General features: G+C 38.9%; 2 protein-coding genes, 1 non-coding gene and 1 pseudogene across 3 annotated transcripts; 3 read left to right on the forward strand and 1 right to left on the reverse strand.

Annotated features, from left to right (window-relative positions):
* The first annotated feature begins 1,183 nt into the window (after nt 1-1,183).
* LOC149163771 (uncharacterized) lies at nt 1,184-3,920 on the forward strand. Its single transcript, XM_089430798.1, has 5 exons — nt 1,184-1,487; nt 1,585-1,629; nt 2,455-2,743; nt 2,983-3,424; nt 3,523-3,920. The coding sequence occupies exons 1-5, from the start codon at nt 1,254-1,256 to the stop codon at nt 3,656-3,658; spliced, it is 1,146 nt and encodes a 381-aa protein (XP_089286924.1). The 5' UTR covers nt 1,184-1,253; the 3' UTR covers nt 3,659-3,920.
* A 759-nt stretch (nt 3,921-4,679) lies between these two features.
* Nucleotides 4,680-9,535, forward strand: LOC149163772 (protein DETOXIFICATION 41-like; annotated as a pseudogene).
* On the reverse strand, nt 7,148-7,220 carry TRNAF-GAA (transfer RNA phenylalanine (anticodon GAA)). Its single transcript has one exon. It is a non-coding gene; the product is annotated as a tRNA-Phe (tRNA).
* Nucleotides 9,536-21,617: 12,082 nt separating the features above from the next.
* Nucleotides 21,618-22,571, forward strand: LOC149163774 (uncharacterized). The gene has a single exon (XM_089429255.1). It carries the CDS (start codon nt 21,618-21,620, stop codon nt 22,569-22,571), a length of 954 nt encoding a protein of 317 aa, XP_089285381.1.
* Nucleotides 22,572-23,444: the final 873 nt, after the last annotated feature.

Consider the following 23,444-nt stretch of genomic DNA (forward strand, 5'->3'; position numbering starts at 1 on the left):
TTTGAAGACCAATTGTGCACACAATTAGTTTCCTTAATGATCAGTTGATCATCGGAAATCTGCAAAAAAAACTTGACATAAAGAACATAAGTGTGTTCAAGAAGAAATGGCCATTCCCTTCCTGATTCCTTCGCAAAAATTAATGCCAAATGAAACAGATTAAGGAGAATCAAAAGCATAATTTTCAGTCCAATTCATAATATTGATAACAATCCATTTTTAAGTAATAACCATGAAAATTAACTCATCTCCCTCTTTGTGTCAGATGTCTCCTCGAATGTGCACGACAAAGAGCATGTGCTACAGATTATTTTGTCTCATAAACACAGACAACCATAATGAAATCATAGATTTTAATGCCAACTCTAAGCATAATCCTCCAAATGTTTTTTAATTGCTTTGATTTTTATTTATTTTTATTGTTTGTTTTTTTCTATTTGTTTTGTTTTTTTTTTAATTGTTTTGATTTTATCTATTTTTTTTATTCTTATTGTTTTGAGTTTTTTTAAAATTATTTTGATTTTTTTATTTTAGTTATTTTGATTTTTTATATATATCTTATTGTTTTTTTTAAACTAAAATTTAAAAATAAAATTTATTTTGTATCCTAAAAAAACTAAAAATAAAAATAAAATATAATCGTTTTTTTCTTTTTTCCACTAATTAGGCCGATAGGCCTTTCTTTGAAAGGGACCTTTCGTCGTCCTACTCCTTCTGACGCTGACACCTGGCGAAATTCGTCTCTGTTCAGGAAACTACTATAGGTTGACACCTGGCGAACTTAGTCTTCGTTCAGGAAACGACTACCTCAGACACCTGCCGCTCTTCGTCTTTGTTCAGGAATATCGGCCTGCATATCGGCCTCATCCATCCCCTGGACGCCTTCCTTTACAATCTTTTCTGAGCTGCTGGAGATCCGTTATCCGTTTCTTGACAGAGACTATCAGTTTCTTGACAGAGACGAAAGAAAGGGCCTGGATTTGTATAATAGATGGGATTTGATCATCAGATTTACGTTAGATGACGATGTCGTGCCTGGCAGATCCGAAGGGTTTATTTTTGGCTGCTATTTGATATCAGAGTTCTGTTTTTGCAGGGTTGGGGTGTAGCCGTTTTAACAGGGGTCCCTCGTTCAGACGCAGTCTTTAAAACGAATCCTGTAAACTTTCTGAGCGAGAAAACGTTGAAAGGAACCTTCTTAGGAAATTATAAGCCTCGTACTGATTTGCCAGGCCTTGTAGAGATGTATTTGAATGGGGTACCTGCTGTTACTTTGGTTTGGTATTTGGATTGGAATAGCGATGAAGAAGCGGTACCAGGAGAGTCCTCCTCGGCATCACGCGAATGAGAGTGATGGCGGTTCCAACTCCAAGAAGAGGCAGAAGCAGCAGCAGCAACCCTCCAATGGAAGAATTAGGCTCCCACCAACCAATTCAAAGCAGGCATCTTTTGAAGATTCATCTCTCAAATCAGCAACCCCAAGGGCGGTTAGTAGATTCAACTGCTCTCATATTGTGTTTTTTTGGTCTCTCAACTTTGTTATTCATTGAATACAGCATTAAACCGTTTTCTTGTATTTTGCAGAAGTCCAGCAATCACAGTAAGCACAGGGCTGCCAAAATAGCCAAGGTGTGCTTTGCCTTACTTTAACTACATTTGATTTTTGATTGTTCTTATCAAACATTTGCTTACTGTATTGGGGCATTCGTGGATGATAGGGGAAAGGATTGAAATTTTAACTTTCATCCATTTACACAATAAAAATCATGTATTTGCATTGAAAGTGACTGCTAATGAACTTGATTGGAAGGACTAAAACTGGATGTCGGGGTGTAGACAACCAATCTACATTTTGTGCACAAAGATAATTTAATTTCTTCTTCCTTCTTGACAAAGAAACCCAGCAAATAAGCTTGTGCAGTGAACTGTTATAATCCCCACCCAACGGTTCATACTGGTCAAGGGAATCAAGTCTAGCAAATGATAAGTCCTAATGAGGTAATCAATGTTTTGGATTAATACTCCTTTAGCAACATAAAAAATTCCAGATTTTGAAGACTGATCAGTTACCAAAATTAGAGGAGATGCCCAAAATATTTCCTTATTTAATTATGAGCTGTTAAACTCATAGAAGCATAACAGTTGAGACAAAAGCAACACAGGATTAAGTTGAATATTGGTGGGACTGGAGGTTACACACGTGATACTCTGCGTAACACATAGAACTTGCTTTTGTTTGTACAAATGTTGACAATTTTATGGATCCTCCAGTAGAGAGGCATGAGTGATGTCGATATTCCTTTGCATCATAGGTGGATACTCAACAACTGGGAACCTGCCTTTTTACCTGCTTGGGGGATCTCAAGCTTACCATGATTTGTTCTACTACTAAAAGATGGTATGCCTGTCGCTCATGATCATGCTTGTATGCTAAGGTTTGATTAATGCATGCAGATATCCCCATCAAAGCAGGAAGTGGAAGTTGCAGAAACTTTATATGATCTTGCAAGGATGTTTGTAAATCAAGCAAGACCTAATGAGCCAATTCGTGAAGTTAAGGTGGATCCAAAGCTAGAGTGGCAGCCTGAGGTGAAACCTGAACCAGCAAGTGCTACTTCATTATTTCCTGCATCTGATGCAACATCAGCTCAATCTATACAGCACGCTCCATCATCTGGTCTTGGACCATCTGTTGCTGCTGCCAGCTCCCCATCATCAACTCAGACTCCTGTTCACTCAGGAGGTATGATTTTGATGCTTATTCCTGTAGATATTGAATCCACATTGTGAAGACAATTCTTTCTTAATCTACAATTAATTGAATTAGGTTATAATCCCAGCTTAATTCCCATGCTCTGTGGTCCCAACACTGCAAGTGCGGACTTGATACATTCAAAGCTATGTTTTAGCTGTGTTATTTTACTTCCAAAATCTTCTTTCATTTCACTTAACTACTTTCATTTCACTTAACTATATTGGCAGCACCCAAAAAGAAACGGCCACATGGCTCAAAGGTGAAGGTTGGGGGAAAACCAGTGGCATCAACTGCTACTAGCCCATGCATATCGGCCACTTCATTGGGAGTTGCTACAGAGTTTGTTGATGCCAAACAAGTTCAGCAACAGACACAGTCTACCAGAATACCTTCAGCAGGATCAATAGTAGTCCCAGAGATATCATTGGCAACTGGCTCCTCTACCTCAACTGTTGTGCCAGTATCATCTTTGCCAACTAAACAATTGCAAACGGTGGACAATAACTCTGCAACGAGTGATAAAAAATCATATAGAATTGAAGTCAGTGGCCATGCACTGGTGGACAACACAAGTACCAAAGAATCTGTAGCTGTTGCTGACAAGAGCGAGGATGTTGTTGGGAGCTCTGTTGCCAGAGAAGACATGACTAAAGTTGAAAATGAGGAAAGGTAAGTTTAATTTCTGGCCTTTGTAATTCTGAATATGTTGGTCTAGCATAAATGCCACTGATGTGCTATTCTAACAATGTTATCCATGTTGCTCACAGATCAATGCCATCACCCCCAGTTGAAGTTGCTTGTACTACAAAAGTTGAAATTGATTTGATGGTAAGCTTTAGGGTAGTCGCTTTTGCAACTTACGGATATATTCATGTGTGTTGGAAGTTAAATGGGCAGTCCTAAATGGGTTGCTTGTGTTTAATTTAAGAAAGGCCGGGAACAATCTTGTAGCTTCTGATCATGTATTATCTATTTTGAATTTTTTTTTGGACATATTGTACACATAATTGTGTCCAACCTGGATATTGAATTGTATTTATGTGACGATGGCTGTCTTTGGCTTCTTTGCTATTAGAAATAGCTGTTTTGATCACTTTTTTCATGAGAGTTAAAAGTTGTATGGTTTATTCGTTATTTTACAGGTCCTTGCAATTTTCTTTTACAGTTCCCTGCATGCATCTGCCCTTTTTTCTTAAAAGAATGTTCAAAATTAATTTTTGTAATTCTCAAAATTTCTATGATGTGTTGTACCAATCAATTTAAGTGTCATAGTTACACTTTCATTTGAGGGAAAAACTTTTTTTTTGTGATTTTCCCAAATTGTTGAAATGTTCATCTTTTTTTCTTTTTAAAATAGAAATATTGAGAAAATAAATTAAAAATATGTAACTACATATATGTAATTTTTTATTTCTAAGAAATATAGTGAAAATATATATATATATATATATATATATATATATATATACTCTCACATGAAAATAGTGGCTGTAAATATCATTCCAATTAAAATTGGACAAAAAAATTTCACACAACCACTCAACCCTTAACAACCAGGAAACATATAGTTAATAAACAAGGGAACTAGATTCATTAATGTTCAACCAGCCCTCACAAGATGAAATGATACACTGGTATGCAGTACCTTACCCTCAAAGAACCCTCAAAAGCCAGCCTTCCTCTCTTTTCTGCTTCCCCCCCCTATTAGAATTAGAAAGACACCCTATTATGATTTACCCGATCCCACCTTATTCTCAAACCTGGCGGCGTTGATTGGCACTCTTGTAAGCTCATCCTGCATACGAATTATTGGGGTCCCAGGTCCTGCATCCGGGTTACAGTGGCCTATAGGAGGGGCTTATCATCAATCAGGAACGTTAAGGGTGGTATTCCCAGGAACATAGAATGTGTGCTACAGACAAATATGGCTCATGCTAACCCGTTAGGGGCGAGAGGAATTGGTACTAAATGGTCAGTTGAATTTACTTTTGCCCAGATTCATGGATTTGCCAATGCGAGAGATGTACTCGAATTGGTTACCCGACCTCTACGACGTAACGAAAATTTAGATAACTTGGATCGGAGGCGGGTTGTGTCTCAAGCAGTCAAGGTTGGGTTCTTCCTCTCAGACCTAATCGGGTTGGTTCGTTCTATCTATCAGACCTCACCTAATCGGGTTCTCTCTCTTTTCTGCCCCTTGTTAGTACACAAATCAGGCATACAAGAGCAGATCTGTCTACCGCCTACCGCCTCCTTCTGTCTACAGATAGGGAAACAGATAGGGAAACAGAAAAGGATAGGCGCTCCCACCGGAAACAGGCCACTTCTTCCCCAATAGGCGGGTCCCGCGGACAGAAGTCCTCATATTAGGTCCCAACCCTTATTCTTTTCTTACTTTCCCAATATTGTGATCGTTGGCTCTCAAGATCGGGACCAGGTGCTGCATTCACTCATGGTCCAAGAAGATATCAAGTGAGCAGCGATCCGTTGGAGCGCTCCACCTCACACTATGTTGTCCATCAAATTCATAAATAAAGCTCGTCAATCACTCCTAATTGGTGACCACCTCCCTCACACACATGCTCGGTCCATTCTGGATCCGTCTGTTTGTTGGCCCGCTCATCTCGAAGATCTACCTCCCTCCCTACCTCGACCATAAGGGAGAGGAGAGGGAGAGGAGAGGAGAGGAACTTTAGTTGCTCGACCACCGGGAGAGGACCCGACAGGGGGCTCGACTGATAAGGACCTTTAGGTACTCGACCATAAGGACCTTTAGGTGCTCGACTGTTAAGGATGCGTAAGCAGGCTCGACCATAGGGAGAGGACCTTTAGGGCAGAATTGTGAATGAAAAGGTTGGAAGATCTGGCCAAAGAAGGTGATAGCCCTGTAGAGAGTCCCATGGTTCGATTCTGTAAGTAAAACGCAGCGTGTTTGAATTAGGATCGCTTCGTAGCAGTCGGTTCAGAGAGAGAAAGCGCTAGCGTCAGCGCCTTATCAGTATGACATATCTCGAATGACGTAATTACGTATATAATGAATGACTGGAATCACTGGTCGAAATGAACCAATTAGTTCGCGTACTGGGCCTTGGTTGACGTGTGGGGATGCGGGCGTGATGCGGTATGCAGGAGAATGGGGGAATGGGGATTGGGGAATGCATATATAACGGAATGCGTACTGGGCAGGGTAACTTAAAGTGTAATGTGTATCTTCCCTTGCACTAGGAAGCGCAAGCCCTCCGGACCTTGCCAACGCCCCCCTTCCTTCCCTCCCGGTGAAAGGTTCCAAGGTTACAGGCTAGCATCTGTGTTACTTGGTGATGATCTGCCTAGTTCCGGGTGGGAGGGCCAACAATGCTTCTGTGAGGCTGGCCTCGGTGGCGAAAACAACTCTAGTTGGAGATGGGCTAGCTTCCTTGGAGATGGGCTAGCACTGCCTTCCAAGCACCGGATAACTCTATCTAGTTGGGACATCCATCCTAAACTTCTCTTTTGTTTGGCTTCCTTGCACTAGGAAGCGCAAGCCCCTCCGGGACCTTCCTCCGCAAACTCTCTCTGGTCGATGACGGAGGTGTTTCCCTCTCACTGGTAAAGCCTTTCCGTAACGCTTTCTGTCTAGGACTTGAACCGGCCATGGCCCCCCACCCCTACTATAGTTTAGAAAGGGCTTTGCTTTCGGAGGCATGAGCCATAAGCCATAAGCCATAAGGTTTATTACTCGACTAACGGAATAGGGCCCGGATTCACCCCACTAGTTGCTTCTCCCACCTCCCACCTCCTCTTTGTCCATCCCTTGGCTGTTAGGCGGCACCAAGCATTAGGGCACGGCACCAAGGATTTACTATAGTGAATATCCATCTGCCTGTTCAGTGATGCTGTTTCCTACCATCTGCCTTAGTTATGAACTAAGTACGGTGCAAGGCTTGAAAGCGAGCGTGAAAGTCATGTGAAATGTGAAGGGGTCGTCGGGTGCACTCTAGCTCAACTATCTCCCGCTATTCGCAAATCGCCCTTCCCTTAACAGAAATGACTAGAGGTCCCGAGACAAAACAATAAGGAGAGGCCCGGTAGGGTGAGCCTGCCGAACTCTCGACCACTATTTACCCACCCACCCCAATCCCCGGGGCCCGGTAGGACCCGTTAGGGGGCTACCTGTAGAGTCTCCGCAATAGTCCGTGCCATCCCGGTTGCAAAAACAATCAGATCCGTCCCCGGATCAAAATCCAGAAACAAGGGTCAGGTTTCAAAGTAGTGAAAATTCCCAAAGAAGAGGGAGAGAACAGATTGATCCATCTATCTATTTTGATCGGGGTGTCTCCGTATGTAGATATACATCTAGATAGAATAGATTTAGATAGATGGATATGGAGACATGGATGGATATTTACATCTTGCCAGGAACCAGATTTGAACTGGTGGCACGAGGATTTTCAGTCCTCTGCTCTACCAACTGAGCTATCCCGGCTCTTCCCTGTGGATCATCCTGGTACAGGGTTTTAGAGAAATGATAGGAGAAGGAAGGAGAATGAAGATGAAGCCGAGGCCAAGGTTGCAGCTTCCCCCTCGTATGTAAGGGAGAGTTCGATCTGGGGCAAGCAGTAATTGCGTAAGTAATAGCAACCGGAGGGGCTCGACTGATAAGGACCCTCACCATATGAATAGTGAGTGACTCCGTCCCTTTAGGGGGCTCGACCATAGGGAGAGGAGAGGGCTTCGCCAACTGGTAAGGGCTTCGCCAACTGGTAAGGACCGGCAGGGTGCGTAGCACGCTCGACTAATAAGGCCGCCCTAGCTCCATCTGGGGTAAAGAACTCTAATTTGTGTATAGGCAACTTGCTTCATTTCATTCCCTCCGGCATCGTGGGCGCCTTCATCCGAACGAGGCACGTTTTCTTCTTCACCCTAAACTTTCTATCATCGAGGGATCTGTTCTGTTTATATCAGCTTATAACTATTTCATGATAGCGGATATATTTTAGAGATTGAATTATATATTTTCAAAATTCAATCAATATAAACAAATCAAATAGTTGAATTTTGCAATATCAATGAATTGACTTTTCTTATATCTATAAAATGAGCACTTGATTTCTAAGGCGGTGGAGGCCTTTTATGAACTGGACGTGGATTCCATGAGGGCGGCGTCTCGGATGGAGAAGTTTAGTCATCTGCCAGAGGTCCATGATAATAATGACTGGAACTGCAATACTCCTGGGCATCCTCTACTATTTTGCAGATCCAGTATTGATTGCCATAGGGCAGAGTAAAGAAATCTCTGCTGCAGGAGGTATTTTTGCCAAAGGTCTTATTCCTCAGTTGTTTGCTTTTGCCCTCAATTGCCCCATGCAGAGGTTTTTGCAGGCTCAGAACATAGTGGCCCCTATTGCCTATATTGCTGTTGGGATATGTCTATTCCATACATTGATCACCTGGGTGGCAGTAGACAAGCTAGGATTTGGCCTGCTAGGGATAGCCTAATAGTGAGTTTGACTTGGTGGGTTCTGGTCATTACTACTGCCTTGTATATATTCTATAGCCCATACTGCAGGCATACATGGACGGGCTTCACCTTGAAGGCCTTCACAGGACTCTGGTCATACTTCAAGTTAACTCTGGCATCGGCTGTTATGCTAACGTATGCCTTAATACTCTTTGGAAGATACACAAACTATCTAAATTATATCTGGGTGTTTACATAATAGCTTAGCCTGTTTTGACAAGTTTTGTTTTGTTCCACACCTGATTTTGCAGTTTGGAAATAGGGTACATTGAAGTATTGGTGCTTGTATCGGGTTGGCGGCCAAATGCAGAGGTCGCTCTGGATTCCATTTCTGTTTGGTATGAGACTTTCCCATTTAAAGCTAACTAATTTAAAGCCAAATACAAGCTCCATGCCTATGCATTGTCCGAACTTTGTTAGATAGCTATGCCAGTTAATATATCTCTAACGTGCCAGGTTTTGAACATATATGCAGCATGAATTATTACAACTGGGAGTTGATGGCAATGTTGGGTCTCAGTACAGCTGCAAGGTATACATTTATGATTTATAGTAATATATTGTTTTATTGGGGCATTTTTATGGCTATTGCAGATTTTGGGAATATCTTTAAATCTGACCATCGTCAGAGGGGTCAAACAATTGACCCCTCTCCTGGAGGTAGGATTCTCCAATATTGGGCAAAACTGCAATTCACATAAATTCAGCGGTTTTATATAGCATGGTATACTTTTTTTTTCCCATTTGCTGTATCTAGAAATTGGTTTTCTTTATTGTGGTATTTATATTATTTGCAGTATAAGAGTGGGTAATGAGCTGGGAGCCAGGAGACCTAAAACTGCAAGATTTTCAGTTATAGTTGTGGTGGTCACTTGCTTCATAATAAGTGTCATACTTGCCATTGGGATTCTGATACTGAAGAAAAAACTCGCCATGGCATTCACAAGCACCAGTGTGGTTATACGCGCAGTCTATGCATTGATACCTCTACTTGCAATATCTGTTCTCTTGAATGGCACCCAACCTATTCTCTCAGGTTGGAATTTTCAGTATCAACAATTTATTTGCAGCAGAAAGCTGGTAGTTGATGTTTGCTATATTTAGGTTATATTTTCGTTGACATCATAAAGGTATTGTGATTGCAGGGGTGGCAATTGGATGTGGATGGCAAGCTGTGGTGGCATATGTGTTACTTTCATGCTACGATGTATATAGCTCTTTACCTGATCTATTCATTGGCAGGTGGGCTTAATAACTGTTCCAGAAGTTATTGAAAATGCATCGTCAAACCAAGATAATGATAATCATGAACCAGTACCCAAAGCTAAGAATACCGAAATTTACGATGAAACTAAGGAATCTATTGTAGAGACAGGGCATGAGCAATGAAAAGATTGGTATACTCAAAATAACAATGAGAAAGTTGGGGAAACGGGAGAACCAACAGATTATTTGAGCAAGAGGGAAAAGGAGGATGTGGATAAACAAATGCTGGAGGGAGCTGCCAAAAAAGCTGTGGAAGATTTAATGGATCAGACAGTAGATGGATCTGGTAGGTGGAATGCATTTCAATAAAATTGAAATGGATTCTGTAACTTAATATATCTGCTCTTTTTAAGGTGCTAGCGGGGATTCACTTATTTTCCTTAATTGCTTTTGTTTCAATGCATATTTATTGTTTCTGTCATTTCTTGTGCTGTATAAACAGATTTAGCTTTATTGCCTTCCATGACAACCAGAACAGAAAGTAGCGCTACAAGTCTACCACTATCCGTTTCTTTGGGTGTCACTGGCTGGCCTGGCGGGGTTCCTTCATCAGGGTATTTGCACAAAACTTTGGTTGCCTGTTTAGTGTCTAGAGAAATTTTGATATGCTGCATCAAAGCAGGGTATATTCACATTTTATTTGAAATCTTTCACAGGTATCACTCACTTGCAAACCATAATTGTAGATAATACTGTGTGGTCATATTTCCCAGTTTTTTTTTTTTTTTTGTCCGTACCATGACGGGAGCAATCTATGCTTATCATATCTAATTAGAGTTATAATTACGGTTTTAATCTTTCCTTCCTTGATTGTTAAATTTGCAGGAGCTTGAACTGGATAAATTTGTTACAGACAAGGTTTCTTTTGCTGACATCAACAAGGCATTTGATCACATGCTTAAAGGAGAGGGTCTGAGAACTGTAATTAAAGTCATCCAGGATTAGTGACAAATATGAACACAGTTGGAATATCTCCAATGTTATGAAGGCATGCTGAACTATTTCAAACTGTTATGTGATTAATGTCGTGGCTTTTATGTGTAACTATGGTATGCAATTAAAGTCCTGGAAAGCATGTAAACAGTTATAATAATTTTAGGGTAAGTATGATGTTTAAGTTTTGACACTGCTTCCAAAACAGCCATCCAAAAGGTCATTACTATAATAGCTTGATTAGAAATAGATTGAATGAGAAGGTCCAGATGGGGTATTCAATCATCTCCATCCATCTGTTCTGCATCCTCAGTGCTTACTTGAACAATATATCAGCCTTCATATTTATCCCTTGCAGACATGCTGAAAAGATAATGACATGGAATTTTTCCTTGCTTCTCTGATTCCGTCCAATGATGGGCCAGCTGCAAATTTTCCTGATTGAAATTTCCATTTGACCTCTCTGCAATGTGTTTGGAATCTCTTATCACCTGTAGACAATTTAAACCTTTCTCTATTGCTATTTTCAGAATCTACCAAAAAGCATAAAGTTCTGCTCTGTTGTTTGATCCATCTCCTACAGCTCTGCTTTGAAACTGATCTCGTAATTGTCTCTTAAAGTAATGCCTCATGATCCACAATAGCTGGGATTACCTTGACAAGCCTCGTTGAAATAACTCCACACTATTGTTATATATCTATTCTTGTGTCAAACTTGATTAGGAATAACATCTTTGTTTTGAATTCTTTTCATTTCTTGCTAGCCAAATAGCTTAAGTCACTGTACAAGGACAGTCTGATGCCCACATGTAGTTAATACAGAATGTATTTTGAAAACTAGGATTTAGCTTTGTAGTGCTTGAATCATCATTTCATGTTGGTTTTCATTTGTTAGTAGCCAGATCATTTCTCTTACAATATGATTGTAATATCTTTTGTTTCTCTTACAATATGATTGTAATATCTTTTGTTTCTCTTCTGTGGGAAATTTTGTACAGGAGTTCAAACAATGTATATAAATAGAAAGATGCAGAAAATGACAGTCAAATTTTGTACTCAGAATTATGACAAGAAAGCCCCTGCTGGGTTTGTGAGGAAAGAGAGCTTCAACACCAGTTCTGTCTCCAACCGCCAAGATGATCAGTGCGCTACTAACATGTTTAGTGAAGAATTTCTGCTATTCTCTTGTAATCTATAGGCCCCCAAAGCTCCTCATAGATGAGAATATTTGCAGGATGTTAATATTGTTGTAAGTTTGTAGTAGTTGTGGAATGACTTACTTTTGTGCTGCTTCTCATCTTCAACAACAAGAGTTTCTGTGGTGAATAAGCAGAATCCATGTCCTGCCTTGTGACGCAGCTCTCCACTGTGATAGTGTTCTTTGTAATGTCTCTGATAAATCCTTTAGACTTCTATTTCATTCTGTAATATGATGGGATTCACTCTACAAGATTAGGGCATTCACTCTACAGAGTCCATGTCATACCTTCTGAATCAGCTCTCCACTTATGTTAATTTTCTTTGTAATGACCCTAATAAATCTTATATAATGAGATTTCATTTTGTAATATGATGGGATTTCACTCTACAAGATTGGTTTCAGTTTTACTTGTATTGTGGTATATGAAATTTCTTAGTTTTACTTGTAATAGGATGGGATTTCATTCTGTAATATCATGGGATTTCCCTCTGCAATATTTGCTACTAAATTTTACAATTCCAAATTAATAATCCTATCGGCCTCTCTTTGTACCTTTTGGGACAATTGCTAGTCAAGTAATATGTTTCATTTGTTTTCGTGGAGAAAATTCACGTTCATTTCCTTTTTTTTTTGAAGTTTATTATATATTTTATTTCATTGCTGACAAAACTCAAAAAGAATGGATTAAGATGAGGAGGCCTCTGTTCATGAAGCCCGACCAAAGTAAACCAGAACAATGCATCATAAGATTTTCAACAGGGCTTAAAACTAGCAGAAACAGATCAACCACAAAATTGCACAGTACTTGTCTGTCCATTGACCGATCTAGACGATATTTAACTCCATATGTGCAGCTCGGGATTCAAACTTTACCATAAAGATTTATGGATTCGCAGCAGAATTGGTGAAACAGAGATAAACATTTCCACTAAGTCTTCATTATTGTTTTCCCTGAAATCATACATTTGATTGATGCAGAGGTTAAGGCGCGGTCGAAGATTCAAGATCGATATCTTTCCTAATTAATAGCTTCACAAAATCTGCATCAAATCATCAAATCCCTCAAATAATCTGCATCAAATCATCAAATCCCTCAAATCGCTCACATTGTTGTTGTAGGTTAGATGGAGAAGTGTATAAAACATAAAATAACCAACCCACGGGCCTATATCAAAACCAAGGGAAGCAGATTGGCGTGATACGATACTACAACCTGAGGCCCTTGCAGTGGATTGTGGCAGTGCAAAAACACTGTCGCTTAAATGGCTTGTGGCACCAATTATCGCTCTCTCATCGCCTCGGCTCTCTTAGTGCATATACAACACGCACTCACATAGTGAAAGTATTCGGATTCAGTCTTATAATAGCGTCGACGAAGGTGAGCTACCCTGGATTATAAATCTAAAAAAAAAGGAAATCTAAATAAAAAACAGAAACATAAAGGATCGAACCGAAACAAAGAAAGCAGGCCAGCTTTTGTCTCTCGGGCTTTTAGGTTTTCATTTAGTGGTATAGCGAGCACATTGGTCAGGAATAGAATGCTACCCACAAGCATGATGATGATGTATAACTCGCTGAAAGTATGCGTATGATGGTGACCAAATCAAACGATCAAAGTATGCGTAATGAAAGTATTTCGTGGATGGTGACCAAATGAAACAGTAAATGCGACTATTGAACCTTCTCAATCCATTAGCAGATTGGTTATCTCTTTGCTTTAAAAGTCGATTGAAAGGGTTTCGAATTTAATGGAAATTGCCTGCGTTACCTGTTGTTTAGCAGGTTCTTTACAGCGACAGAAGTACCATCCGTCAATTGACTGTGGTAGTTCTAGAGGCCTAGAATCAGTTTGGATCCTGAAAAGGAATGGTTCTGCATGTGAACTCAATGTAGTTGAAGATCCCCAATCCAGACCGAATGTGGTAGACCTACAGCTTGTTCTCTGCATTGAGCGCTTGCTGCTTCAATAATGTGCGCCCTTCTGGTCTGATAAAGTTGGTAACAGAAGAGCCTTTGATGATGAACCCAATCCTCATATAATTGTGATCTGTGCAGAAAAACCTTACAAAAGCCTTTGATCAGCTTATTACATCGGCATGGAATAGGCTCACGTATGCATATGCAACTGTTCTCTATAGGGGATCAACTAAATCCATTTATGGCATACTTGGTGGTACGATCAGGCATGCTATAGCCTACAACTATTCTGTTCTTTTTCAATTGACTATTAAAAGGATTTAACCAAATTTCTTCCTTAAAAACTAACATTGAATTGTTTATATGCAGATTTGGCTTATTTGAAAGATGTGTTCGGTCTTAAAAAAAAACCGTTTTTTCTTCACGCAATCACCAAAATAGGGTCCTGAAGAACCGCGATTTCCTCTCAAACCGTTAGGAATCCAAGAAAACGATTTCTGGGTTATGTAATTCATTTTGTTTCGGAGAAAACCCATGTCTTCGTTTTTCCATATTTGTTTTGGTTTGATTACAGAACATGTTTCAAAACGACGTGTCAAAACTGTTGCGTCTTCTGGCAATGCTGTAACAAAATCAAATATTCAGTTCATCGAAAGGCCTGTTTGGTGACATGAAATGCCACTCTGAAACCCATCAAGATAGCAGCGATGCCCATACGGAAGAGTCACAACAAAATGAGACACAAGACTGATAAGATCTCGTTTGGACTAGTGGAAGGAATTTCAGACGTCAGATTCTGCCAAGAAGGTTGTCAAACGTTGGTTTAATACAACGGTTCAGAGATTCTCCATCTGTTCCTTAAGATTGGCTTTGGCTTGGATGAGCAGACTGCCCAATTTGAAGGATGTTTTTAGTGAGGCAGGTGTGGAAGATGGGTGCATCAAGTTTGTTGGCTTGCTAGGGACATGAAGAAAGAGTATGCTACAGGTGAATCGATTTTGACAGGGATAGATGGAGATTGCACAATGGATTCCTTAATTCAAAAATTCACCTGTTATGTGAAAAACAATATGTTGCCCATTTTGTGCAACCAATGCATTGCCCAATATGCAAACAATACATTGTTCCAAAGGCATATAACTTTGAATGTTTCTCTAATAAGATTATACACTGCTCTAAAGGCTATTCAATAAATTGATAAACATTTGAATGCTCTTCAGGAATGGTAAACAATTTTGAATGCTATTGACGAACATTTGAACGTTATTCAATAACCATTTGAACACTCTCTAGGCATGAACGCTCTCCAAATGAAAGTTTTCACTTTGCTCATCTGCGTTTTTATCAGAATTTCAATTGAAGTGGGCTAAGAAAAATAAGGATTCGAATCTTGGAGAGTATTCAGATAGCCATTTCTTGTTAACCCAACATTCACCATTGCTTTTCTTAAGGTAAACTACAGATTTAATTTTTAAATTTGAAATCGAAAATAAACGTGTTTTTTTTTAAATGATTTCGATTTATAATGTTGTAGTTTTTATGATTTGTGTAAATTCCAAGCAAGAGATTTTTATTTAATTTCGAAAGTAAATCAATAGATTTTCTGATCTTCCTGATCGCTCGAAGCGCAGGAAGAGAGCATACTAACCTATTGATTTATTTTTATTTTTGCAGGTTAGCGTGGATGAAGTGGCTCTTACCTAAATTTATTTGTGAGAAATGATGATGTTTTTTTATTATTTTTATTTTTTAAAAGAAAAGTCTACGAGATCTCGTTTTATTTTTCTAATCTATTCTACCTTAACTTGAAAGATTTTTTATTTCCTAGGTAAAAGAATGTTTCCAGTGAAGCCACCTACGGACTAAGAATTCGAAAATGCTCACATCAAGATTTAAAATTTTTACCTGATTATTTGCAAGGATGTGAGTAACCTGTTTTATTCTTGGAGTTGGCGCAAGGTTCTTTTGGAACCAATCTTCAATATTGTTCTTGCTCTCCAAGAAGTACCTGTTCAACATTTTCAATTTTCTCATCTGTAGATGGATTAGTAAGAAATGGAGGGTTTAAAAATTGAATTTGAAACTAACTAAGTATGAAAAAAAATTCAAAAAGCTCAAACTTGAACTCCTTTATGAAGATTCTGCTGTCACCAGGTTTCACAAGTTAGTCCATAAAAAGAAATTGCAATAAAAATGACTTCCTAAGTCTATCTCTAAATAATCCTCCCCGGCAGTGGTGCCAAAATGTTTGGTGTAAAATGCATATGCAAATTAGAGTTTCATTTACTATCCAGGTAAGTAAACTTCAAGGATCATCCAATATATATGGACTTAGAGACAAGCTAAACTAAGCTAGGTGAAGAAATGCCAAAGCTCCCTTACAGGAGGTCTTTCATTGAGATATCCAACACCTATCTAGTCGTTTAACAAAATGAAATCTAAAGACATTGTGACAAGTGTAAGAAATATTAAAGCTCCCTTACAGGAGATTGTTCATTAATATTTCTAATCATCTTAATCAACAAACTATTTAAACTAATGAAATCAAACAAATCAGATTCATTGAAAGAAACATTAATACTTTCTTACGAAAGGTCATTCGTTAATATTTCAAACATATGAACCTAATGAAATTTACAAACAAACATAAAATGAAAGCTTACCAAAACAAAAGTGTACTTGCTAAACAATGGGGGCCCTTCCAAGGATTCACAAGCACATCAAAAGAGAAGTCAAATGTAGAAGATCAAAGAAGCTCCATTTTATTTATCATCAATTGCAAATTGCAATTACAAGTTCTACATCCCAAGAGGCTCTAAAATCTCCATTACAATGATTCCAAATTCTAACTTCTCATTACAACTTATAAGATCCTAAGGTTCTAAATTCTAAATTATAAATTCCAAAGTTACAAATGAAGGAGATAACACTCCTATTTATACAAAAGTTATGATAACAAACTCATAATGATGATCCACTATTCCCTCTTCAAATCCATATATCTCTCAACCAATGGTGACACATAACCCAATCCTCCATGATCTTCTCCATGAGGTCCATGATCTCCTTAAATTCGAATTTGAACATAGAGTTCCACATAGGGGTGCCTTAGAAGCTTCCTTTGTACCTACACATGTCAACAAACTCATTCCAATTGTTAGGTATAAGTATAAGCATATTATTTTCTAAAGTTTAACCACAAATTCACTTAAAAATACTAAGAATTAATAATGTTTTGGAAAACACAAAGGTAACCCATATAATGATGAAAGTGAAGCGGATGTGATGACATGGTGGTGGAATAGAGGTGAGAAAATGTGTGAATGGAGTGAAAGTGGATGTATTTTAAGGATAATTCTTCGGCCCAACACTCCGTTTCTCTTTTTGAGAGCAAATATTGTTGCACTTGGTTCCGTAATTTTGATATATCATGTTGCATTGCTTTTTCTTCATGCATCATAGTAAATATTTCGAAGGACTTAACAAGTGTAGAATTTTTTTGTATTAATGATATCTATGTTTCACTATGCCCTTTGAATCACTTCAAATTGATTTGTCAAACAAAAGTTATGAAAATTTAAAAATACACATCTTTTAAGAGCTTGATTCTGAGCTTGTTGATGGGGTTGACCTTGAAACTATTGTATCTCTATGACTTCGGCCTCCAAAGGTCTGAAATTGTGTCATGTGGTATCCCCATGTGTCTTATTTCCAACCTCACTATTTAGAATGAGATTGGATTCTTCAAGATGAAGTTATGCCAAATATCTCACGATCACTTGATTATGGACTTGTTCAATAGAGTGAACTTGTATGGGATGCCACACATCACTGTTATAATATTCCTCCCTAAAAATAGTACCCAAGAAACTACATTTTGTGCACTTTTAGTCACTTATTATGAAATTCAAATTTCATGCTTGAAGAGACAGTTATGACGATTTTCCCTAGCACACCTATTTGAGACTAAATTCTAGAGCATGCTGAAACCTTAATTTTCTTCCACCATATCTCTGAAAATGTAGCAAACCAAGGTATGAAATTATAACCAGAAGTTCATTAATATTTTGGCATCTTGTGGTATCAATTTCACAATCTGAAGCTTCACAATTTTTTTTTAATTTTTTTTTTGTGAAAATTCCACGATGACCCGTTTGAAGCAGCAAAACCTAGGATCAAGAGATCTAATACTAAATGTTATGTATTCAGATAAAAATTAGCACAAAAACATAAGAAAAGATAGATCAACGACTATATAATAATCCAATTCAAGGGGAAATCTCCCTTTACATCACATAAATGAGCAATTATTAGATGATTCAAATGACAAGATCTACTTGGTATATATAGGAGTCGACTAAGGGTTCAAAATATAATTAGGGCCTACATAACATTACTAATGCAAGGGTGCAACAATAACAATAGTGGGATTCTATGGGACACACAATAAAAATATAAGGGTTACACTAGTATTATAGGGACCTAACAGTTCCAATCCTCCCTCAATTCATGCTGAGAAAATACCTGGTCCCTTTTTCCCAAGTGCGAGGTTGTATTTGGAAACCTAATAGGATTGGGAATCATCGATCGATTTTGTGTTCAATATCTTCTTAAGGGATCATATAGGGAAATTAGAAGGGTTAGGTTTGATGCAATGGGCCCTTCCTAATCCATCCAAGGGAATTAGTGGAGGGGAGTGGAGATAAATATCCCTTAAATTCTAGGCAAGAATTCACTAGGTCAATCTAAATATGTTTTCTCTGGCCCTACCTCTTAAGACCTTAAAAGCAAGTGGCTAGATGATTTTTCAAATTTAGGGGGAAGAGGTGAATATTGCTTATCTGAGATAGGTAGGCGGTCAAACCTTTGAAAGTATCCAAGGGGATGTTATTGATATTGAGATCATATTTCCTTCTATAGTGTAGTTGATGTCAAAATTATTTCAAAGGAGGTTTTATGAGGATGCTCAATGGGATCCTTTACCGGGTTGAGTCTTTTATGCCTTAGGGAGCTTCATGGAAACACATTTTCCTTTTGAACCACTAAGAGAAATCCTTAGCCAAATGTCCATATTCATGGCACATACACACTTAAAAGGGATCCCTCCATATTTGAGGCCTTGGTACAAACTTGTAGGGATATTTAAAATTATTATGAAATTATCCAATCCTTTGGACAAGTTATTTCCCACCAGTGTCCTAGCCCCACATAGCCAAAGTCATAAAATAATGTATATACTTCATAGAAGAGACCTAAATAATTTTCAATTTCTTTGAAGACTTATACCATTGAATGAAGGAGAGCCTTGTCATCCTTACCCAAATCAGAGTGAAGTTGAGATCAGTTGAACAAGAATCAAAGTCCAGATGTCATTTCTTAAGGTGTATTGTCTACAAACCCCACTTCCATTTTTGTGGAATATCTTTGTCATGACCTATGTGATCCTTGGTATCCAAACCATTCAACCCTCCACAAGAGCGATGTCTTATGGTGTGTATCCAATAGGGCCATAAAGTTTTCCACTTACTAGGTTCTCAAGAAGTCCCCTCCAATTATTTTATTTGAAAAATGACTAAGTAATTTAGAGTCCTCCAACTCCATGATATCATGCCACTTTATATTGTTATTGAGCTGAAAATTAATGATTTTTTTTTCATTTAACAGATTCCTTAATTTCCAATGGTTTCTTGATCCTCCCAGTCCCAACCCTTCTTGTTGTAAAGCCCCAAAATCATAAGAGATATCAATCATGAGGTCACTAGTTAGCAACTTATCAATGAAGCCTTGATCACGATTAAACCATTCATCATTACTCGTCCTACTTGTTGGCATTATGATACAGGTATGATACATGTGTTGTCCTTGATGGCAACTCACTCAGATGACAGATCATAGTACAACTAGTAAATAGCAAAGAATTAATGATCAGAGAGGTATACGCAGGTGTGATGTGACAAAGAAGTGTATACATGCGGGTTCACCATATACCAAGTCGCGTATACGTACACACGCACGTTTACAGAAGGAAAGGCACGTACATGTTGGGAATCTAAGTTTTGGTCCGTGGTATTTGGTCCATGGTATTTTGGTATTGGTCCATGGTATTTGGTCCGAAGTGTTGACCCCAGGTATTGGGTCCAAGGTATTGGTTCTACGTGGTTTTGGACCATGGTATTGAGAGAGGCCTAAACCTATATAAGGAGAAGATCATTAGGCCAAGAGGAGCAAGTGTGCAAGTGATGAATATATGATGAAGTGTGAGATCTAGTATGCTGGTTATGGGTTTGTGATGCTTTGCTTGATCTAAACCTAGGAGGCACCTATGCGGTTGATAAAGGTTGATGGACCGGGATCATGAAGACTAAAATGCATTATCATTATATGGTATGATCATGAATAGATCTGAATACTGACACATGTTTTATCCTTTATATCTTATGTTCTGGGTATATCTAAAGTTGAAAATTGCAGCAAAGGTATAAGTAATTATTTTCAGATCTGTACGCGGGTTCTCTCTGGTGAAAGGGCGTATACACGCTAGTTCGACACAGTCAAGTAGCGTATACATTATGAGATTTGATGTTTGAGGTTGTTGTTGGTTCTAGTGGTTGTTGCAGAGTTCTGGGCTCTGCTCTGTGTTCTGGTGACTGTGTTTTGATGACAGGGTTTCAGTGATTCAGTTGTTGGGTGATTTAGAGTTAATGATTGTATTGCAGTGGTGATTGTTTTGTATTTATGGATCCAGTATGAAAATTTATGAAACGTGGTCCCTGGAAGAAAAGAGAAGGTTGTAGCCTTCTGTAGGTCAGCACCTACGTACTAGTACATCAGCTAGTACAAGAGCTAAGGGGGTTGTAGCTCCCTTCCAGGAGAAGCTGGAGAATGAGAGAAGGTTGTATCCTTCTACAGGTAGAAGCCTGCGTACTGGTATAAGACTGCACCAGTATAGAAAGAAGTTTCTTATTAAAAGAAGATAGAGACGAATTGCAGCAGGTGGTTTTCACCCACATTGGGTTTCCACCTTATATCATGGTGTTCATGTGTGCTTCTTATGTGTGATGATCTGTTATGTTTTACTGCACCTGTTTACTATTCATATGGTTAATAATGTTCTGATGCACTCATTGAAGATCAAATAACTGAATCATAAGTTTACTGGATATACGCTAGTTGCATTAAACACAGTTGCATATACACGTGGGTATCCTTAACTGAAGTAGTGTATATGAATCTGATAATGGAAATGAAAATATTATTGATTTGCTAATACTGATTCACCGCCCTCCGCCGCCCCCCCCCCCCAGTATTATTTCCAACACCACCAAACTCAAGGTTGAGTGAACAAAACATCAAATTTAATGCTATTAGATTAGCTAAAGTGAATGCATGTGGTAAATGCCTTTATTTTAGAATTAGAGATCACAAGAGTTCTTTATATAGCGAAAAAACCTCCTAGCCTGAAAGATGTACTTGCATGACCTTGTTCCAAGTTTGGCTTGATGCTAGGTTGGAGTGATGCTACTATATCCACCATATCATCACATGTGTTTGATAGTTTATATATTTAGGTACTAGCATGGACCCTTGCCAAATTAGCCTAAATTTTACCATGTATTCCTACAAAGGCCTAGTCCTTATCATCATGGGTTGGGTTGAGGGGGCTTCAAGATAACCATGATTCTCCACTAGACTGAACCAAATTTGTTCGAGTCTAGTGGATATTTTAAGAAATTGATGAAGTTTCCATCCACTTCCTAATTGTGTTAGAACATAAATATGGATTTTTGATGTGAAAACCCTAGATTGAATGCCTTAAATCCCATGGAAACCCTAGATTGGTCATCATGTAAAGTGTCAAATCACCTTTAGGCATGGATGCTAACATAATCATGTATATCTTATCATTACTCTTTCTGTAAATTATTCAGTTGCTCCTACACAACTCTAATTGACTTATTTCAGGCTGGGGTGGAGGCGGCACATGGCAGACAATCCACACTTGATTGGGTACTTGGAGCACCGAACACCCTTTCTCGACCACCCACATGAAGTGGATCTCCCTTAATTACAGAGGTCTGGCTAGTCCTCCCAAACAACTAGCCCTCTGGAGAATTTTTGATTCTGAGCCTATTGATATCATATTCCTTCAAGAAACCCTAGGTTTAGCTAATCAGGTCATTCCTGCCCTGCAATCATTGAAGCCAGGTTGGACCTTCCATGCTCTTGATGTCATTGGTCAATCCGGAGGCATTTCCCTGGGAATTAATCCTCGCACTATCAAACTCAAAGCCTCTTGGGGAGGATTCGGCTTCATTGGTATGGATATTTACTCCTCAGAGTTCGGCATGGATTTCAAAATTATCAATGTATATGCCCCCTGTCAAAATAGAGCTGATTTTTGGAACCATCTCCTCAACTTATCTTTAGTCACCTCTGACAATCTCATTTTGGGTGGGGACTTGAATTTCTCCATTGGATATGGGGAATCTTGGGGCTGTAATGCACAATTGGATCCCTTATCAAACACTATGGAACATCTTCTTGAGCAACACCACTTGATTGATATTCCAATGAACAAATCTCAGCCTACATGGCACAACAGAAGAACAGGGGATGCTGCTCTGGCCAGACGATTGGATAGATTCCTCATCAAGGAACCTCTGGTAAGAACCCTATCCAATTACAGACAGTGGGTTGGATCTGGTGGAATATCTAATCATTCTCCCATCTTCCTGGAGCTGTCGGGTCCTTTCCAGAAGCCCAGGGCCCCTTTCAAATTCAATTCCACCTGGTTAAAGGACCCCAATTACATCAACTTGGTCAATGATTACTGGCGCACCCATCCACCTGCTCAGGGGAGAACCATTGTTGAAGGTTTTTGTCATAACCTTCTAGAAATTAAGAGCTTATCTATTAAATGGGAAAAATACAAACGAGACCGGGATGAACAAGCTCTCAGTATCATTGAATCCAAACTGGCAGATCTCCTGGATGAGTAGGGTCAAGGGTTTATCTCATCAAAGGCAAAATAAATTCTCATTGACTTGGAGACTCAGAGATCCAAAATTCTCAAAGATCGGGAAGAAACTTGGAGCCTTAGAAGTCGGGCTATTTGGCTACAGGATGGAGACGAGAACACCAAATTTTTCCACAATTATACGAAGGGAAGAAGGACCAGTAACACCATATGGCACATGCCTTTTGAGGATGGTAAACTCGCAAAATCATTTCATCAATTGGCACGCCTGGGCAATTCACATTTTTAGAAACTTTTCAAGGCCCCCCTTGGTGCCACACTTGCTGAAATAGTTCGGATTGTTGGACTTCTCCCTCAGTTTGTTGATCTTGCGGAGGCAGAGGAGCTCACTAATCCTGTTACTATGGGAGAATTAGAAAGCACGCTAAAATGGTTAAAAAAAGACAAAAGTCTGGGACCAGACAGTTGATCTATTGAATTTTACTTAGCCTTTTATGATACCATTGGACAGGTTCTCCTTAAGGTGGTGGAGGACTATAGGTTATCTGGGAGAATGTATGAGGCAATCAACTCTTCCTTCATCACTCTCATTCCCAAAGTTGACTCTCCTTTCTCATTCAGTGATTTCAGACCTATATCACTTTGCAACTGTCTCTACAATACCATTGCCAAGATAATTTCCAACCGCCTCAAGCCTATATTATTTAATCATATCTCACCAGAAAAATTTTCTCTCCTCCATAATTGACAAATTCATGAGGCTATTGGCACGGCTCAGGAGGTCCTCCATTCCATTAAGACAAAAAAGCTTAAAGGTGCCATCCTCAAAATTGATATGTCAAAAGCCTTTGATCAGGTTAGCTGGCTCTATCTTAGAATGCTTCTTACCCATATA

The sequence above is a fragment of the Pinus tabuliformis genome, chromosome 5_1 (genome assembly GCF_031772625.1).
Source record: "Pinus tabuliformis cultivar Carrire ecotype Pingquan chromosome 5_1, CPIR1, whole genome shotgun sequence".
Lineage (NCBI taxonomy): Eukaryota > Viridiplantae > Streptophyta > Pinopsida > Pinales > Pinaceae > Pinus > Pinus tabuliformis.

What these genes read in the sequence shown, in the direction of transcription:
- LOC149163774 (XM_089429255.1), top strand. Translation starts at nt 21,618, where the DNA reads ATGAAGTGGATCTCCCTTAATTACAGAGGTCTGGCTAGTCCTCCCAAA.
- LOC149163771 (XM_089430798.1), top strand. Translation starts at nt 1,254, where the DNA reads ATGGGGTACCTGCTGTTACTTTGGTTTGGTATTTGGATTGGAATAGCG. An exon ending in GGGCTGCCAAAATAGCCAAG is followed by an intron (nt 1,630 to 2,454) that starts GTGTGCTTTGCC and finishes TAATGCATGCAG; the next exon opens with ATATCCCCATCAAAGCAGGA. An exon ending in AAAGTTGAAAATGAGGAAAG is followed by an intron (nt 3,425 to 3,522) that starts GTAAGTTTAATT and finishes TGTTGCTCACAG; the next exon opens with ATCAATGCCATCACCCCCAG.